Source organism: Ips typographus, linkage group LG5 (genome assembly GCF_016097725.1).
Source record: "Ips typographus isolate SLU linkage group LG5, UJ_Ityp_2.0, whole genome shotgun sequence".
Classification (NCBI taxonomy): domain Eukaryota; kingdom Metazoa; phylum Arthropoda; class Insecta; order Coleoptera; family Curculionidae; genus Ips; species Ips typographus.
The window spans coordinates 11,565,876-11,581,932 of NC_138426.1; the positions used below are offsets into that span (position 1 = coordinate 11,565,876).

General features: G+C 34.8%; 3 protein-coding genes across 4 annotated transcripts; 1 reads left to right on the plus strand and 2 right to left on the minus strand.

Annotated features, from left to right (window-relative positions):
- Positions 1-1,764: 1,764 nt before the first annotated feature.
- spas (spastin) lies at positions 1,765-9,114 on the minus strand. Of its 2 annotated transcripts, XM_081980638.1 has the most exons (7): positions 8,583-9,113; positions 8,363-8,533; positions 8,192-8,287; positions 6,224-6,448; positions 5,890-6,167; positions 5,346-5,838; positions 1,765-2,449 (listed from the first exon to the last, which is right to left on the minus strand). In XM_081980638.1, the coding sequence occupies exons 1-7, from the start codon at positions 9,016-9,018 to the stop codon at positions 2,286-2,288; spliced, it is 1,863 nt and encodes a 620-aa protein (XP_081836764.1). In that variant the 5' UTR covers positions 9,019-9,113; the 3' UTR covers positions 1,765-2,285. The 2 variants fall into 2 exon arrangements, with proteins under 2 accessions (XP_081836764.1, XP_081836765.1); XM_081980639.1 differs by lacking the exon at positions 8,192-8,287 and having other exon boundaries at positions 8,583-9,114.
- A 309-nt stretch (positions 9,115-9,423) lies between these two features.
- CLS (cardiolipin synthase) lies at positions 9,424-10,853 on the plus strand. The gene is made up of 5 exons (XM_081980661.1): positions 9,424-9,893; positions 9,945-10,082; positions 10,135-10,350; positions 10,408-10,568; positions 10,624-10,853. Exons 1-5 carry the CDS (start codon positions 9,522-9,524, stop codon positions 10,724-10,726), a joined length of 990 nt encoding a protein of 329 aa, XP_081836787.1. The 5' UTR covers positions 9,424-9,521; the 3' UTR covers positions 10,727-10,853.
- LOC145729736 (DNA excision repair protein ERCC-6-like) lies at positions 10,833-15,685 on the minus strand. The gene is made up of 2 exons (XM_081980616.1): positions 15,411-15,685; positions 10,833-13,965 (listed from the first exon to the last, which is right to left on the minus strand). Exons 1-2 carry the CDS (start codon positions 15,429-15,431, stop codon positions 11,101-11,103), a joined length of 2,886 nt encoding a protein of 961 aa, XP_081836742.1. The 5' UTR covers positions 15,432-15,685; the 3' UTR covers positions 10,833-11,100.
- Positions 15,686-16,057: the final 372 nt, after the last annotated feature.

Below are 16,057 nucleotides of genomic sequence, written 5' to 3' on the forward strand. Positions count from 1 at the left end.
TGACAGCGCTTGTATTCTTGACTATATCAAATTTTGTAGTGTTTTTTTTTTCCAAAACGTGCTTAAAACAGTCAATTTCTTACTCCAAGTGGGTCACGTGACTGCCTAACTAAATTATCCTTTAAAACCACGCGATGTATATGTCATGCACTAATTGCAAAATTTGCCTAGAGCCTGCAAGAATTGAACTTTAATACAGTTAACGAAACGATACGTGTTTCTGACATTTATGACAGTTATTTTAACAATTGTCACGTGACCGTCTAGCAAAATAGTATTCTAAAATTACGCGAGAACTGTCACTAACGTCCAAACTGTCAAACTGTACTCAAAAGCTGCAAACATCCTGGTTTTAGAAAAGTTTTCTTGTAGTATTTGCTATTAAACGGGTTTCTGAGATTTGTGGAAGTTATTTTGACAGTTGTCACGTGACTGTCAAGCTAAATTATCCTCTAAAACTACGTCATATCTGTCCCTAAAGTCAAAAGTGTTAAAATTTGACTTGACAAATTTGACACAGTTTTCGAAACAGGACGTGTCTCCGAGATTGACAGCTATTTTGACAATTGTCACATGACCGTCTAGCTAAATAGTGTTAAAGAACCACGTAACAACTGTCACTAACGTCAAAATTGTCAAACTGTGCTCAAAACTTAAAAAATCAGGGTTTATAGAAATGTTAGCAGTTATTTTAACAGTAAGTAAGTGACTGCCTAGCTAAATTATTCTCAAAAAACACGTGATATCTGTCAATAATGTCAAAACTGGAAAAATTTGACTCAAATTTGAATGAATTACAGATTACAGTTAAACACTGTTCAAAGCAAGACAGATTTCTAAGATTTGACAGTTACTTTGACAATTGTCACGTGACCGTCTAGCTAAATAGTGCTCCAGAACTGTAACTAACGTCAAAATTGTTAAACTGTGCTCAAAAGCTTCAAAAATTATTGTTTAGAAAAATTTTCTTGCAGTATTCGATATAAAACGTGTTGAGATTTATGATAGTTGTCACGTGACTGTCTAGCTAAATTATTGTCTAAAACCACGTGATATCTGTCACTAACTTCAAAACTGACTATCAAACTGTTCTCAGAAGTTGCAAAAATCAGGGTTTAGAAAAATTTTCTTGCAGTATTCGATACAAAACGTGTTTCTGAGATTTATGACAGTAATTTTGACAGTGCTGCCTAGCTAAGGTATCCTCCAAAGCCACGTGATATCTGTCACTAATGTCAAAACTGTGAAAATTTGCCTAGAACTTTTTAACACAGTTTTCGAAATAATACGTGTTTCTGAGATTTATGACAGGTATTTTGACAGTTGTCTGCTGACCGTCTAGCTAAATATATTCTAGAATATTCTAGAACCCCTTGACAACTGTCACTAACGTCAAAACCGTCAAACTGTGTTCAAAAAGCTTTAAAAATCATGGATTTATTGGTTTCTGAGATGACAGATATTTTAACAGTATTAAAACCACGTGATATATGTCACTAATTTGTATTTTTGAGGTATGGTTTATATAGAATACTGGCATTATTTTTTATATAAAATCAATAAAAAAAATTGCAATCACTATTAAAAAACACCCGGTAGAATAATGTCAAATAAAATTTGTTTCCTTAAAAAATGTTTTATTTTTTGATCTACGGTTTTGACCAATTATTATACCGTGTTTTGACTTGGCAACACTGCCCCTGAACAACATTGGGAATATCTGGATTATAGTGTAATTGGTACTGGACAAGATAAACAAAGATATAAAAGACGAAATATTTTTATTAAACTCCTTAAAATGGAAATAATGTAAATATGAATAAAAAAGAAGCAATAAGCAGAATTTGTTCTTCTTGGTCCGAAAGGTTTCCTCAAGAATGCATTTCTTCGTTTTAGGCAACTCAAAATACAGTAAATTCACTCTAACAAACTATAATTATTATTAACTATTACTAATTATTACAGCTAGTGGTAAAAAAATCACAAACAAATTATTGATCCAATCTGAACCATTAAACAGAAAACAATAGGCAAATCTAACCCTATAAACACCTTCTGCAGTGGTAAAATACAATAACTGATTACACTATCCGCTACAGACAACTATAATAATATGATCTAACAGAAAAAAAACTGGACGTTATAATAATTAAAAAAAAAATACATTGTGATGCCTCCAATAACTCTTTAAACCATACAAATTCCCGTAAAATCCAGCCAATAAAATAGGTATCACAGATAAAATAATAACCAATGGCGCTTCGAAACAATTATAAAATGGCCGTTCAAAGCGATACGTCACCATATTGAAGCGACCATTTCTCGTAACCTACCAAACTGTGGGGCGATACGCTCCTACGTATTCGCTTCAATGAATCCAGAAAATCTGCCATTGTAATGCTGCGCACCGCGTTTGGATCTAGTTGCTTCACTTGTTCAGGTTGTAGCTCTGCAATGTTTGATTTATTTTATTAATAGAAATTTGTAAAGAATTTAGTGAGTAAAATATAATAATTGCATAGAAAATGCGATTATTATGATAAAAATTGTATCTGTACTTCCTTCGAGCAAAAAGAACAAGTATCAGGAGGTAGCAAATAGTTTGTGTATTAAGCGACCGAGACGGAAGTCGCCATCTTTGTCCCCCACACTCGCCTACTGCGCAATTGAATGAAACTTCCGAAATTAGGCGTAAAACAGTTTTGTTTATATTTAGGGGTAAAGTTAGCTAAAAACCGCAATGATTTGTTGTTAGGATTTGTGAATAGTGGGCAACAGCAGATTGATTATCGTCACTGATTTTCTGACAGTCTACGGCCGCCATACTGAACGATTTTTGTCCCCCTCTTTGATTGCTATTGCTCCTTCCTGCTATACAGGGTGGTCCAGTTTTAAATGTCAATAATTCACCAATCCATAGCCAATTAAAAAATAAGTTGACATTCATTATGTCATTTTCCTGAAAAGTGCTTCTTAAGGAAAATACAGTCCTTCAAATTTCTGTTTAAAAAATCGTTTTTTTTGTCATAACTGTCAGACCGTTGGAGCAATATTGATCAAATTTGGAACAAGCACTTTATTACACGTTATTACGGTCAAAGACCCAAAACTAACCTAACCCAACTTAAAAATTGTCTTGGAAACGGAAAATTCACTTAAGAAGTTTAAAAAATATTATTGTAGCCAGTTTTCATAGTTTCCAGACAAACTAAAAGACTTTAGTTTTGAAAATTGAATTAGAAAAGATAAACATTTCAGAAGCTTAAAAATTGTATTTGTAACCAGTTTTCATGCAAATCGAGAGACTTAATACTAAAAATTTACTTGTAGACATAAAATCTACTTTTTCGAGAATTTGTTACTACAAATTCAAACATTTAAACCTTAAAAATTGACTTGAGCCCCAAAATGTAACTGAACTAATGAAAAGTGACATCAGAAGCTTAAAATTTGCATTTGAAGTAAGTTTTCATAATTTGAAGACAAATTTCAATATTTTAGTCTTGAAAATAGTCTTAGATGCAGGACATTGACATTAGATTCATGAAAATTGTCTTGAAAACGAACTTTTCGTGCTTTTTACTTTGCTTTTCATTTTCTTCGAATTCTGGACTATTTTTAGTGCTTCAAAACTGCTTTCAGCTTGGAAAATCGAGTTTCAAGACTATCTTCACCAAGTTATTGACATAGCAAACTTAAAAAACAATTTTTACATTCTTCATAGACTTAAAATGGCATTCCAAGCTTTGTCACAATTAAATCGACTTCTAGACACCTCAGTGCTAAAAATTCGGGTATTTCTTAATAAACTAGACTGTTTTTAGTGTTTTAAGGCTGGTTTCAGTGCCTCAAATCGAGTTTCAAGGCTATCTTTACAAAGTTTTTGACTTATCAGGCCTAAAAGCTAGTGTGTCCACTGACCATAGTCTTGAAAATGTTATTTCAAGCTTCTTCACTATTAAATTGACTTCTACACTCATAGGTGCAATAAATTGTAGCACCTCTAAGAAATTCAGATTGTTTTTAGTGCTTTTTAAGACTGAAAAATCGAGTTTAAGACTATTTCCAAAAGTCAAGTTTCTTCAGTAATATAAGTAAAAAATGTTGGTACCAAATGCTACAATAATACGTCTTGAGAACTAATTTTTAGAAATAAAATAGTCCGAAAATTTAATTTACTTCTTGACTTGTTGTCCAGTCCAGAAAATTGAGTTGTATACCAATTAAAGTCTTGAAAATATACTTTTGGACTCTTTAGTCCTAGTAAAGTCAGTTCTAGCATTAAAAGTAAACTTTTATACTATTTTTAGTAGTGAAAAATGAGTTTCATGCACAATACAATTTTTGTCTTGATTTCCGGACTTTTTTTAGTTCTTGAATGGCAGTTTCAGACACTCAACCAGGATGGCAGTCTGAGAAAGCGAATCATAAGACCATTCCTAGTAATAAAAAAATTTTTAGATTATTCAGTACAAATTTGGACTTTCAAACCTTTTTCAGAAAAATGACATAATGCAAGTCAACTTATTTTTTAATTAGCTATCAAATGGTGAATTATTGACACTTAAAACTGGACCACCCTGTATTTTTTTATTCATTGTGTACTTCTAAATTATTCTATTAGTGGGGCAAAGAATCTCCCAACTTTCAGGATCAAATATAAACTAATTTCATATAATCATTCATCATTTCTTTTGAGTCAGTGTTTTAAGTTTGCCTCTTAATCATTGGAAGCAGATATCAATCCTTATGAACTGTTCTTAACTTTAAACTGATGTTTTAAAACAAATATTTGATGTAATCTGTGATATGGCAACGTTCTTCAACAACCTGAATGACCAACCAATAAAACTCCTGATATTCAACGATCAAAGCCGATATCAGTCGATTGTCTCTTAAACTTTGGTAGGAAAAGTCTATCTCTCTAATTCGTTTTCTCTCAACTGTTTTTTTGTTAAATAGCTATTCTTTGTGATGGGTTTGGAAATAACACAAACCGAAAAAGTATAACCTGGCTGTTATGCTATTCTCTGTTGTAGTTAAGGCAGACTGTGGCTGTATCAAAAATAATTTCTACTATGTATCCTATATGTATCAAAACTGTCTTTGCATATCGCTCCAGGGGTGCTTCGACCGACCAAGACAAAGTTACAGAAATAAGGGCACAATTATTTATTATTTATTATTCACTCAAAGAACTTAGTTAATTGTTCTTTTCGTGAATAAAAAATGGTGTAAGTCACTTGCTGTATAATTAACTGTTGTTGCAACAGCCACTTTTCACTACTTAATTGACGATTTTAATTAATCCCATCAAAAAAAGACAGATATTTGACACTACTTACCCCTTATCGGAGCTAAAGCTGCATCCTTGGCAAGTGCGGTTAAATCACTAGCAGAATAACCCTCAGTAACAGTGGCTAAACGTTTCAACTCTTGTTGGGACAAAGTGCAGCTGCCCTGCTTTGCCAAAAGCTTTTTTAACAACTTCACACGTGTATCAGCACCCGGCAAAGTGACATACACCCGCTTCGTAAATCGTCTCAAAGCGGCTTCGTCCAGTTCTTGAGGACGGTTTGTGGCAGCCATCACCAAAACTTTCTCACTTTCTGGATTGCTCGGCAAACCGTCAAATTCGACCAGAAATTCGGTTTTGAGCCTCCGGCTCGCCTCGTGTTCATTGTTTGACCGCTCGGACAATAAGGAATCCACCTCGTCAATAAATATGATCGAGGGTTGAAGCTCCCGAGCTATTGCGAATAAAGCGCGGACCATTTTCTCCCCATCGCCCACGTATTTGGATGTTAAACTGGCAGCACTAATTGAAAAAAATGTGGCCTGAAATGTGAGTAGTAGGATCATTGTTATTTCCACAACTGCAGTGAGTACCTGACACTCAGTAGCTACAGCTTTAGCCAATAGAGTTTTCCCATTTCCAGGAGGACCAAAAAGCAGAAGACCTCTAGCGGGGGTTCGTAACCCAGTAAACAGTTCCGGTCTTAGAGATGGCAAAATAACCATTTCCTGTAACGCTTGCTTTGCAGTCTCTTGACCAACAATATCATCCCATTTCACTTGAGGTCCACCCTGAACGATTTCGTCCAAAATGCATTGAGCTAATTTCGTATCCACTCCTTTTAGCGTCGCGGGTAAACGATTGCGATTATCTGTTTATATTTTAGACTAAATTACAAAACCATAAAACCCAGTTAAATGACCTCACCAGTTGTGGTTTTACTGTTGTTAGCCCGTCTAACTGGAGAAGGAACATTGCCCGGAATACTAAGCTGCTTTTTCACTGCGGGAGGTGTGGATGACACTTTATTAAAAGGCCGAACTGGTTGAATTGGAGCTGAACGGGACCCCATTGAGCGAGGCAAGGTTTGGCTTTTTGATAATGGCGAGTTTGTCGCACGTTTTCCCGCAACGGTTAGTTTTCGTCCAGAAGCTGAATTTGTAATGTTTGTTAGTTTAATTTCCAAAACTATCATTTACAAGTTAATGTCAGTAAAGCGTTTCATACAGGGTGTTAGGCGAAAATGTTAATATTTGTGGAATGCATGGGAACTCAAAATAAATACAAATATATTCAAACATTAAGGTTTAAATACAAAAAAGCTTGAGTAGCTTCATGGTCGTATTTAAACTGAATCCAATAATGTATAACATTAATCCAGAGGACTAAAGTCTGGCGGTCTAGCTGGCCAATAACCACCTTGACTCTTTGTTCAAAATGTTCAAAATTTAGTGTTTTTCTTTAAAGAGTGTAACAAAGTTAACAAACAAGTTTACAATTTGTTGTTGGAACAACACGATGCACCACCACACTGTTGTAAATATTAATTTCAAATACTAATGTAAATAAATAATGGCAGTATAAGGAGTACAGGGTATAAGGTAAACAGATCAAATCAATTTCGAGTTTTAGAAAATATTTGCTTAAACTGTAAAAAGTAGCTTGCTAGCTATTGCAACACATTCTTGAAAACATAGATGAATTTCTAAAGTTTTTTCTAAGTTATACAACAGGAAAAATCGGTTTGCTTGAAAATGCATACATCTTAGATCAACCAGCCTATAAAAACGGCACAAGACAGTAAAAATCGCACATTTTGGGTCATTTTAAATGATCTTGTATGATTTCCCAGATTCTCGTAGTAAATTCTCATGTATCCTGTATAGCACATACCTAAAATATGACCCTTCTAACTCATCCTGTATATTTAAACTACCGTCATCACCAAAAGTTTAGTGGAATTTAAAATTAAGACAAGAGTTCTCTCTCTAAAAGTCCAATAACCAAATTGTTTGCCAAGAACCAGAAACTGGCTTCGCTCGGGCCACTACTTTTACATGCGGGCATTTGCGTTTTACTATAAAGGCATTATAATATATTTCAAGGCAGTTTAGACAGTTTAAGGCATTTTGAGTAATAATAGAAGTATTGTGAGATATTTTAAAAGCTTTTCAAGGTATTTTGTATGCAAAAAGGCATTTTGGTGTACAAACAATTATCGGCGGTCTACCCCTTGCAAAAATTGATTCAATTTTACTTCTTAAGTTAAAGTGACAGTGACTGATTAGTCAAGTATCTGATCTGCAAACATATCTACATACAGTGGTACAAGTGTGTTTTAAACTATTGGCGTTTCAAGTTAAGATCGCAGTGCCATTTGAACTAAAATCTAAATAATAAAACACTAAATAACAAAAATAATATGACACTGTCACTTCATATTTATGAAACCCAGGGCTAAATTCCTAACCAAAATATGCCAAAATCAAGATAAACAAATTAAACAAAGGGAGAAATGACAGCTGGAATGCCCAAAACTGTTTTCATAACTGATCAACAGAGGGAGTATCTCTTATCTTGAAAGGCCAATAATTATATACATTTTTCACCCTGTAATGACACACAGTACATGTTTGATACCCTGTATATAAGTAATTGTAATGTGTGTTCTAAGTGTTTTTGATATAGACATTTTAAGCCTAGATTTTAATGTTTTATTTGTTCTGGCAGCAGCCAGATAAAAGTAAAATGTCACTAGTCTATCTAAATGTGTGTTAATTTAATTATAACTACATGAGTAAGTATGTTTGGTTTTTTATAAACTATTTAAGTAGATGTAAGGTTAATTAGTAAAACCATAGGGACAACAAAAAAATTAAACTGAAAATAAAATACCTGCTTTGGGAATAACTTTAGGGGTAGGAATGTTGCTCAACTTGGTTTTACTTTCAGTCTCCAAAACTTGTAACTTCTGCACATTTACCAAATTTTCTATAAAGCAGAATATGTTTGAGGTTAAACCTCTCTTCGAACTTGCTTCCATTCATACAAACCAACAATAAATACCTAAAAAGTTTAGTCGATCCTGGGCCATTTGTAAGTTGGTTTTCATCTTTTCGTGCAGTCTTTGAGCCCGCTCCCACACTTCTCCGCGGCCTCCCCAACATTGCACAGCAATCCCGAGTTCCAACTCTTTAATTCCCCTTTGATACAAGTCGATTGCCAGTTCTTTTTGACCTTAAACCCACCAATAACAACAAATTCAAGGTCTAGAAAAAAAACTAACCTTCATTCTCCTCATCGATTTTCAAAGCTTTTGAGATGTATTCAAAGGCTCTTCTGTGATGATGTTTCTGTTTAGCTAACAAGGGATCTCCAGGGCCTGGCCCTGAACTTCGTACTTGAGCCATTTCAGTGATTTCTTCTACTAAAATACAACTACTGGACTCGGTTTCGTTGGTTGTGGCTGCTGGTTCATTACGAGTACGAACGATATAAGTCGCGGATCGGCAATAGATAAAACGTAGGATGACGAAAATTTGATACAACAGAGAACGTAGAATTGTAAACAAAAAGATTATTGGGAAGGAGACAACATAAAGGTTGCGTTTATGAACTGAACTGTATGTTGTTGTGGTAAACATCACATTATGCGACGGTTCTGGCTCGCTTTTTCTTGATTTTTTACTCGGAGATTTACCAGTTTGATTTTTACGTACCATTCGGAAATCGTGCCATTTGCGTTTGACATTTTAACGATTTCATCCCCCTGCACCCTTAAGGGAATAGGGCTAAGAGAAGGGCTTTTTAACTAGGGATAGCTCAATTCGTTTAGTTATTGTCAGACCAACATACTGAAATCATGTGACTTTCTAAGTTATCTATAATGCATAGTCACGTGACAAAGCTTAAAATATGTTATATTAATTGAAGAGAAGAGAGAAATCAAAATAATCTTCTTTTTGTTCTATTACATTCCAAGACTGTGAAAAACTGAAAAGTTAAAGAATCCCCTATACATCGTAGGCTTAATCAAGGCGCTTGAACGTAAGCGGCTTGAAAAACTGCGATATAAGCGGTTTATTCAAGTCAATTCTCTTCTCTTTTCAGGTATTTGTATTGTTTACGTCGATTGTTAAGAAGTGAAGAACAGATACAGATAAACTTAACCCCACTTTTTCGTTCAAGAAAATGTTTATTTTTTTCACTTTTTTAAACAATTATTATGAATTTATTTAGACGTCCTACTTCATTATTCTCTAATTTATATCAAAGTCGACCTCTCAGACTCAAACCTAATGTATACACAAGATGTCCTTTATCGGCTATCAAATTGCACAGCGATTTGTACGACCCCTTGATATCCTTAATACTCAAACGGCTCAGCGGCTACTCCTGCAGAGTGTACTGCACCAAATCCGACGGAGCCTCAACAAAATTCACCCAAAAGAAAGATGAAATTAAAGCTTACCTTGAACATAACAAGGAAAAACTCAGGGACAGGGAACAAAGACTGAAAGAAAAGGGTTATGTTATACTGCAAGACTTGAAAGATACTAAAAGTAAAGTCAGGGAGAGAGTAGAAGAAATTGTTATTGTAAGTTACTATTACTGCTTGAATAAATGTGTAGGATTTTGAATTTTATAGAAAGAAAACATTTATACCATCCCAAACTTACTATGTATCACTAGAGTGGTAGTGTCCCCTTATTTGGGGCTCCTGATAGTTCAAGGTGACTTTAATTTTGCCTTGGGTGTCTTAGGGTTTGCTGCAGTTACAGATTTAGTAAGTGTTTTACTGAAACTCAATTAGCTTAATGTTTTAAAGAAACTTGTAGTTGGATGGTTGGATTGCAAGAACATGGGAAAGCCAGTCATCCAAAATGGGTAGTTTTCTGGATCCTATGGCTGACAAAATCCTTATAGCTACATTATTTCTTACTTTAACCTATGCAGAACTCATTCCTATTCCACTAACTGGTCTAATTATAACTAGGGATGTTTTATTAGTTATTGCAGGGTTTGTTATCAGGTATAAATCACTACCACCTCCTGTAAGTTACTCTTAAGACTTTATTAAGTTGTCACGTAACTTTTAATAATGATTCTAGAGAACTTTTTTGAGATATTTTGATGCTACACATGCAACAGCCCAATTGGCGCCCACTTTTATAAGTAAAGTCAACACAGCAGTACAACTTTTATTAGTTGGGTCCACTTTGGCTGCCCCAGTATTTGATTATGTAAACCATCCAGCTTTGCAAGGATTGTGGTATGGTTTGAATTAAAAAACATACTTAACTGTACACTACTAAAGCATGTTTTAGGTATGTTACAGCGGGAACAACAGTAGCAGCAGCAATGAGTTATATTTTGTCCAAAAATACATACAAAATTTTAAGCAAAACTGCCCAACCTCAGAGTAAGTGAAAATGTCTGTTAATTCTCTTTAAGATGTATGTACAAATATTTATTAGAAGGTATATTTTCGTAAATGTTTTATTTTGTCTTTGGGAGTTCAAGTGGGGTAATAAAATTGTTGGAAATTGTGGTTTTATTTAAATATTATTATTATTTCCTATACCTACTTCAAGAGTACATTTAGGATTAGTTTTATGTTAAACCTGTGGTATTATGCATTTTTAACCGTGGATATTTGCCTTTGCACTGTTATGTAGGATGTGAAAAATATTCACTAAACAAACACAATTATTATTCGAAATGTTTTATAATGTTTCAGAATAATTGATAATGTACTTGTATTTCGGGAATGATTCTGAAGATTCAATCATAAAAGACTAATATCACCACTTCCAAGAATCTAGTCGAGACTTTTTCAATGCTTCCAATGCTTTCAAAGCTTTCTCATCAGCCTGAGTCCTGTCTTTGAGACTATGCGGCTTCTTGCCACTACTCAGCACTGATTCATGTTCCAAAGCTCCTGAAACACCTTTCTTCAAAAATAGATGCTCTAAAATGTTATTGTCTTTATTGCTTTTTGATACTTTTGAGTAAAGCTTCTTGGTTTCGCGTTTTACCAGCCCTTCCACTGGTTCACCATCAATTTTTCCTGAGGTGTCTATAGATGAATTACGCTTGGTTTTTTTGGCAGGTGTTTCTTCTGAGTCTTCCAGTTTTCTTTTTAAAGCTTTAATGGTTTTCAGTTTGATTTGTTTGGTGGATATTTTGTGGTAGAGGTTTGCGTTTTTAGAGCTTTGTTCCAAGGCTTGATCAAAGCTTGCAGGGGCGATTTTGTCGTCTAAAGTATTGAGTTTGACTTCCTGTTGAGCTGCCTTCCATCTGTTGTAATCAATTAGTTCTTGAGGGCTTAGTTGCTTCAATTTGGCCCGTTCTTCTAGTTTGGCTTTTCTTTGTTCTTCCAACTCAAGCTGATAAGCATCTTTTACAGGTTCAGGTTTAAGTTTCTGGGTAATGCTTTTGGCAATTTGTTGTGCCAGTTCTTTCATTGACTTGACTTGATCTTCTGTGAAAGTCACTGTGTTTTCTTCAGTTTTATTTTTTTTCTTTGCCTTTTTTTCGGCAATTTTTTCCTGTATCTTCACCCTGGATTCCCTGAAAATATTTGTAGTTTCTGGCATAGCTTCGCGGGACTCTGGTAGTGAAAACAAGTCAAATAAATCGGATGACTTGAAGAATTTATTGGTAGTTGGGTCTATTAGAACTTTATTGCTTAACAGCTGCTTCCAGACTTGTCTTTGATACATCTTCTCTTCCACAGTGCCGGCACACAGTAGCCTATAAACAGTTACAGGCTTTTGTTGCCCAATTCTCCAAGCTCTTTCTCTAGCTTGAGAATCAGTTGCAGGATTCCAGTCTGGATCATAGATAATCACTCTATTAGCACCTGTTAGGTTAACACCAAGCCCTCCAACTCTTGTAGTTAATAAGAATACGTCATAACTGGGATCTTGGTTGAACTGGTCTATAAGCCGAGGCCTGGAACTGACACTAGTACCCCCATCCATTTTTAAATATTTATAACCTTGTTGCTCCAAAAATTGCTCAAATATTTTTAGCATCAACCTTCCTTGTGAGAATAATAGTGTCCTATGCCCCTGTTTCTTCCAGATTTTCAAGAGAGCTGACACTACAACCATTTTACCAGACTTCTTGTAAAATCCATATTTTACATCCTCACTTTCTTTAGGAACCTCATCATACAGAAACAAGTCAGGGTGATTGCATATTTTCCTTAGAGCTGTTATAGCCATGAGAATGTTGGCTTTTAAGAAATTATCACTTCTGAAAGTTTTTACTCCTCTACCAAGGATATTGTTAACCTGTTCACTCATCAAGTAGTCTCTGTACAAAAGTCGTTGATCATCACTTAAAGAGCAGAATAACACTTGTTCACTTTTATGAGGCAACTGAATATCCGCTTTGACTTCACTTTTCATTCTGCGCAACAAAAATGGTGTAATCACGTTTTTTAAGGTTGAAGCCACGGAAAGGGCGGTGGCTTCCTGCATAGGGCTTGCGTTAGCAAAACCACCTTGCAAAATTGGGTTGGCAAAATGTTCAGTGAAAGTTGCCAGGTTTCCTAGCATTCCAGGGTTGGTGAAATCAAACAAGCTCCACAGTTCGGTTAAGTTATTTTGCATAGGGCTTCCAGTTAACATTATCCGATGCGGGGTTCTTATTTCTTTTACTGCTACTGTGACTTTGGCTGTAGGGTTTCTAATTTTGTGACCCTCATCCAGAATTAGGTAATGCCAATTATGCTCCACCATGTGTCCCTTAAATTTTAGTATTCCCTCATATGTGGTTATTATAATGCCGTGGTGTTTGTTCATGATGGAAATGAGTTTAGATCTTTGACCTTGATGAGTTCCTGACTGATGTAGAATGGCTACTCTAAACTCAGGAGCCCAGTTATGGAAATGTTGAACCCATTGATGAATTACAGTAGCTGGGCAGACTATTATTGTAGGGCCTAGACCAGTATAATGGCCATGCTTAGATATGACATGACTGTATTGTAATGCAAGTAAAAATACTATAATTTGAACTGTTTTCCCTAAACCCATTTCATCTCCTAGAAGTCCACCACTAGATCTTTGGTGCAGCTCCCAAAGCCAAAAAACACCTTCTTTCTGGTAGTCATAGAGTTTATTCCAAGCTTCCCTAGGAACTTTCAATCCACCTTTAAGCTTTTTGTAGTCTTTGTTTACTTCGTTTTGTACTCCTAGTTGCTCCAGTTCAGTTTCTAATTTTTTGTAGTAACTCTCTAGCCGGGCTTTATAATTGCATTCCAAAGCATCATCTGTAACTTTCTGATTCACTTTGCTATTCTTCTTGGATTTGGTTGGTTTTCTTTTATTTTTATTGACTTCCACTTCATCTTCGCTAGGGACATAGTCACTTCCTGAATCATCTGCTACAGCATCTTCAGTTTCAGACGCATCTGACTCCAAATAACGTTGACGCACTGGCACGCTAAAGTGTCCTGTTGAAGTTGATGGTACATTTTCAGGTATTTGAAGCTGATTCTCGTCTACCGGACTAGAAGTTAGTGCAACTGTACCATTGCGGTTCTCGTGGTTTTCTTCAACAAATATTTCGAGTTCTTTTCTAGCCTGTTCTTCTAAAACTTCCTGAGTGGTGCTCCAGATTTGGATTCCCTCAGAAACAAGACTTTGAAGTTCTTCCTGCAAAATATATAAATAGCCTCAATGTATACAAAGTGTTATTTAGTATGTGTATAGTTCCTATCCTTTTCTGTACTTTTTAATCCGATCGAGTTTTATACGATGTATACGTGGTCTGTCAGTGTATCCCAACTTTCAATGTGCCACCAAAAATTTTGATTTGAAGTTAGACTTCAAATCAATAAGTTAGAATCTTGTAGATATTTGCATATACTTTATTCGCAATTTGAGCGAAATTTTGGTGCACTTTTCCAGAAAATCGTCCATAACTCGCTTATTTGAAACACCCTGTATAAGCACAACGTAAAACAAAAGAAAGCTAATAAACGGGGCTATCGCGTGACGTTGAGCGAGCACGGCTAAGTTGCCCCGTTTAGGCGCTAGAGGGCGCCAAAGTTGACTCTCGTTTTTTGCAGTTTTTACTCAATATCTCAGGAACATTTCAGGTTAGAATGCACCTCGATGGGATGCAACTTTTACCTTTTATACACTTTTTTGGTACCACGCACCGTTTGACTTTGATAAATTAAAAACTAGAAACTGTCAAGAAATTTCAAGTAAAAATATTTTATTTTCAAAATTATCCTCAACTGCCTAAATACCTTCAAGTTAATAGTACAAAAATGAAAAAAACGAATTTACAGATTTGACATTGATGGAAATTATTATTTTTTAAAATAAAATACAAATTAATTTTTAAAACATAATTGAAACCTTTCATTGGAAGAGAGTAACAAGCAAACAGGAGATATATTTTTTTTTTTTTGTTATGGTAAGACACTATAATATACATTCCATTACTGTCTCAAGAAACTATATTTGATGAATTTGCAGTCATTAAAAAAAAATTGTCTATTTATACTAGTTTGAAGACCTTTTGGAATCTTCCTCTTCATCCATAGATGAAGATGAAAATAATGACGTTTTAAACTATATTTTAGGGATGTACACGAAATTTTTTTCATATATTTGGTTGGTTGGTTGAGTTGTTTTGATTTTTGACATTTTGGACCCATTCAATTTGACTATCAAACCTGTAGAGCAAATTTGACCTACTGTCAAATTACGCCACCTTCGCTCTGCTTGCAATGCTAGCTCCATGCAGGGTAAAAAGAAATGGGGCCATTTATAGCCTTAAGAGGATGGAAGAGAGATTTTTGACCAATCACAAAGCACCGACAGTGCTGTGCACGTACAATCAGTAGGTATAGCTACCTATATCTCAGAAACTGTAGAAGTCAATCTCTAAATAAAAGCATTTGTGGAATCATAGGATCAGATGAATTTTTTGTTTCATATTAAACCAAAGATTCAGTTGAGTAAATTTGTACAAATAACAATCACCCTGTACACATATAAAAAGTAGTCAAAAACAAAGTTACCTTACAACTTAAATGATCTTATTTTAGTCTTATACTGCACAAGATTGTGAAATGGTCACTTACCGGATTTGCCCCTTTCTCCATTTTTATTTTTTAAATCAATTTGTAATTAAACTGCTTCAATATCTACCAATTATACTGGCTACCCCTTTTAACAATCTCCCTAATTAAAGTAAACATGTGCCAATAATGTAACTGTAACTAACTTTATTGAAAAAAAAAAAGAAAACAAACAAATTCTTATCAGCTGATTAGTGATTAACAGCTGAGCTAAGACACATGCAATGTTGCCTGAAGTTTGTCTGCTAACCTATAAATAAATGTTGCTTAAATATTTTGAATAGAAGAATTTAATTTTCGTACTTAAGAAACTTGACAACCGGTTAGGTGAGCTTGGTTTTATAACAATTAATAACTTAAGAGTTTTAACTTTTTATGATAAAATGTTAGGGCATTTGCTCATTTACTGCACTACAGATCATTTTAGCCATATTTGGCAACGTTGCAACGCAAAATCAGCTGACACTGACATCACGACATATACAAACATGAAAGCCGTATCCTGGTTTACAATGCCTGTTTCATTTTAACTCTTTCTGATGAAAAAAGATGGCCTATGTTAATACAGCTTAAAACTGAAGATAATCACCAAAATGCGCCTAAAGTTTAAGTCGTTTATGGAAAAAAAATAATATAGTATAAGTAACTGC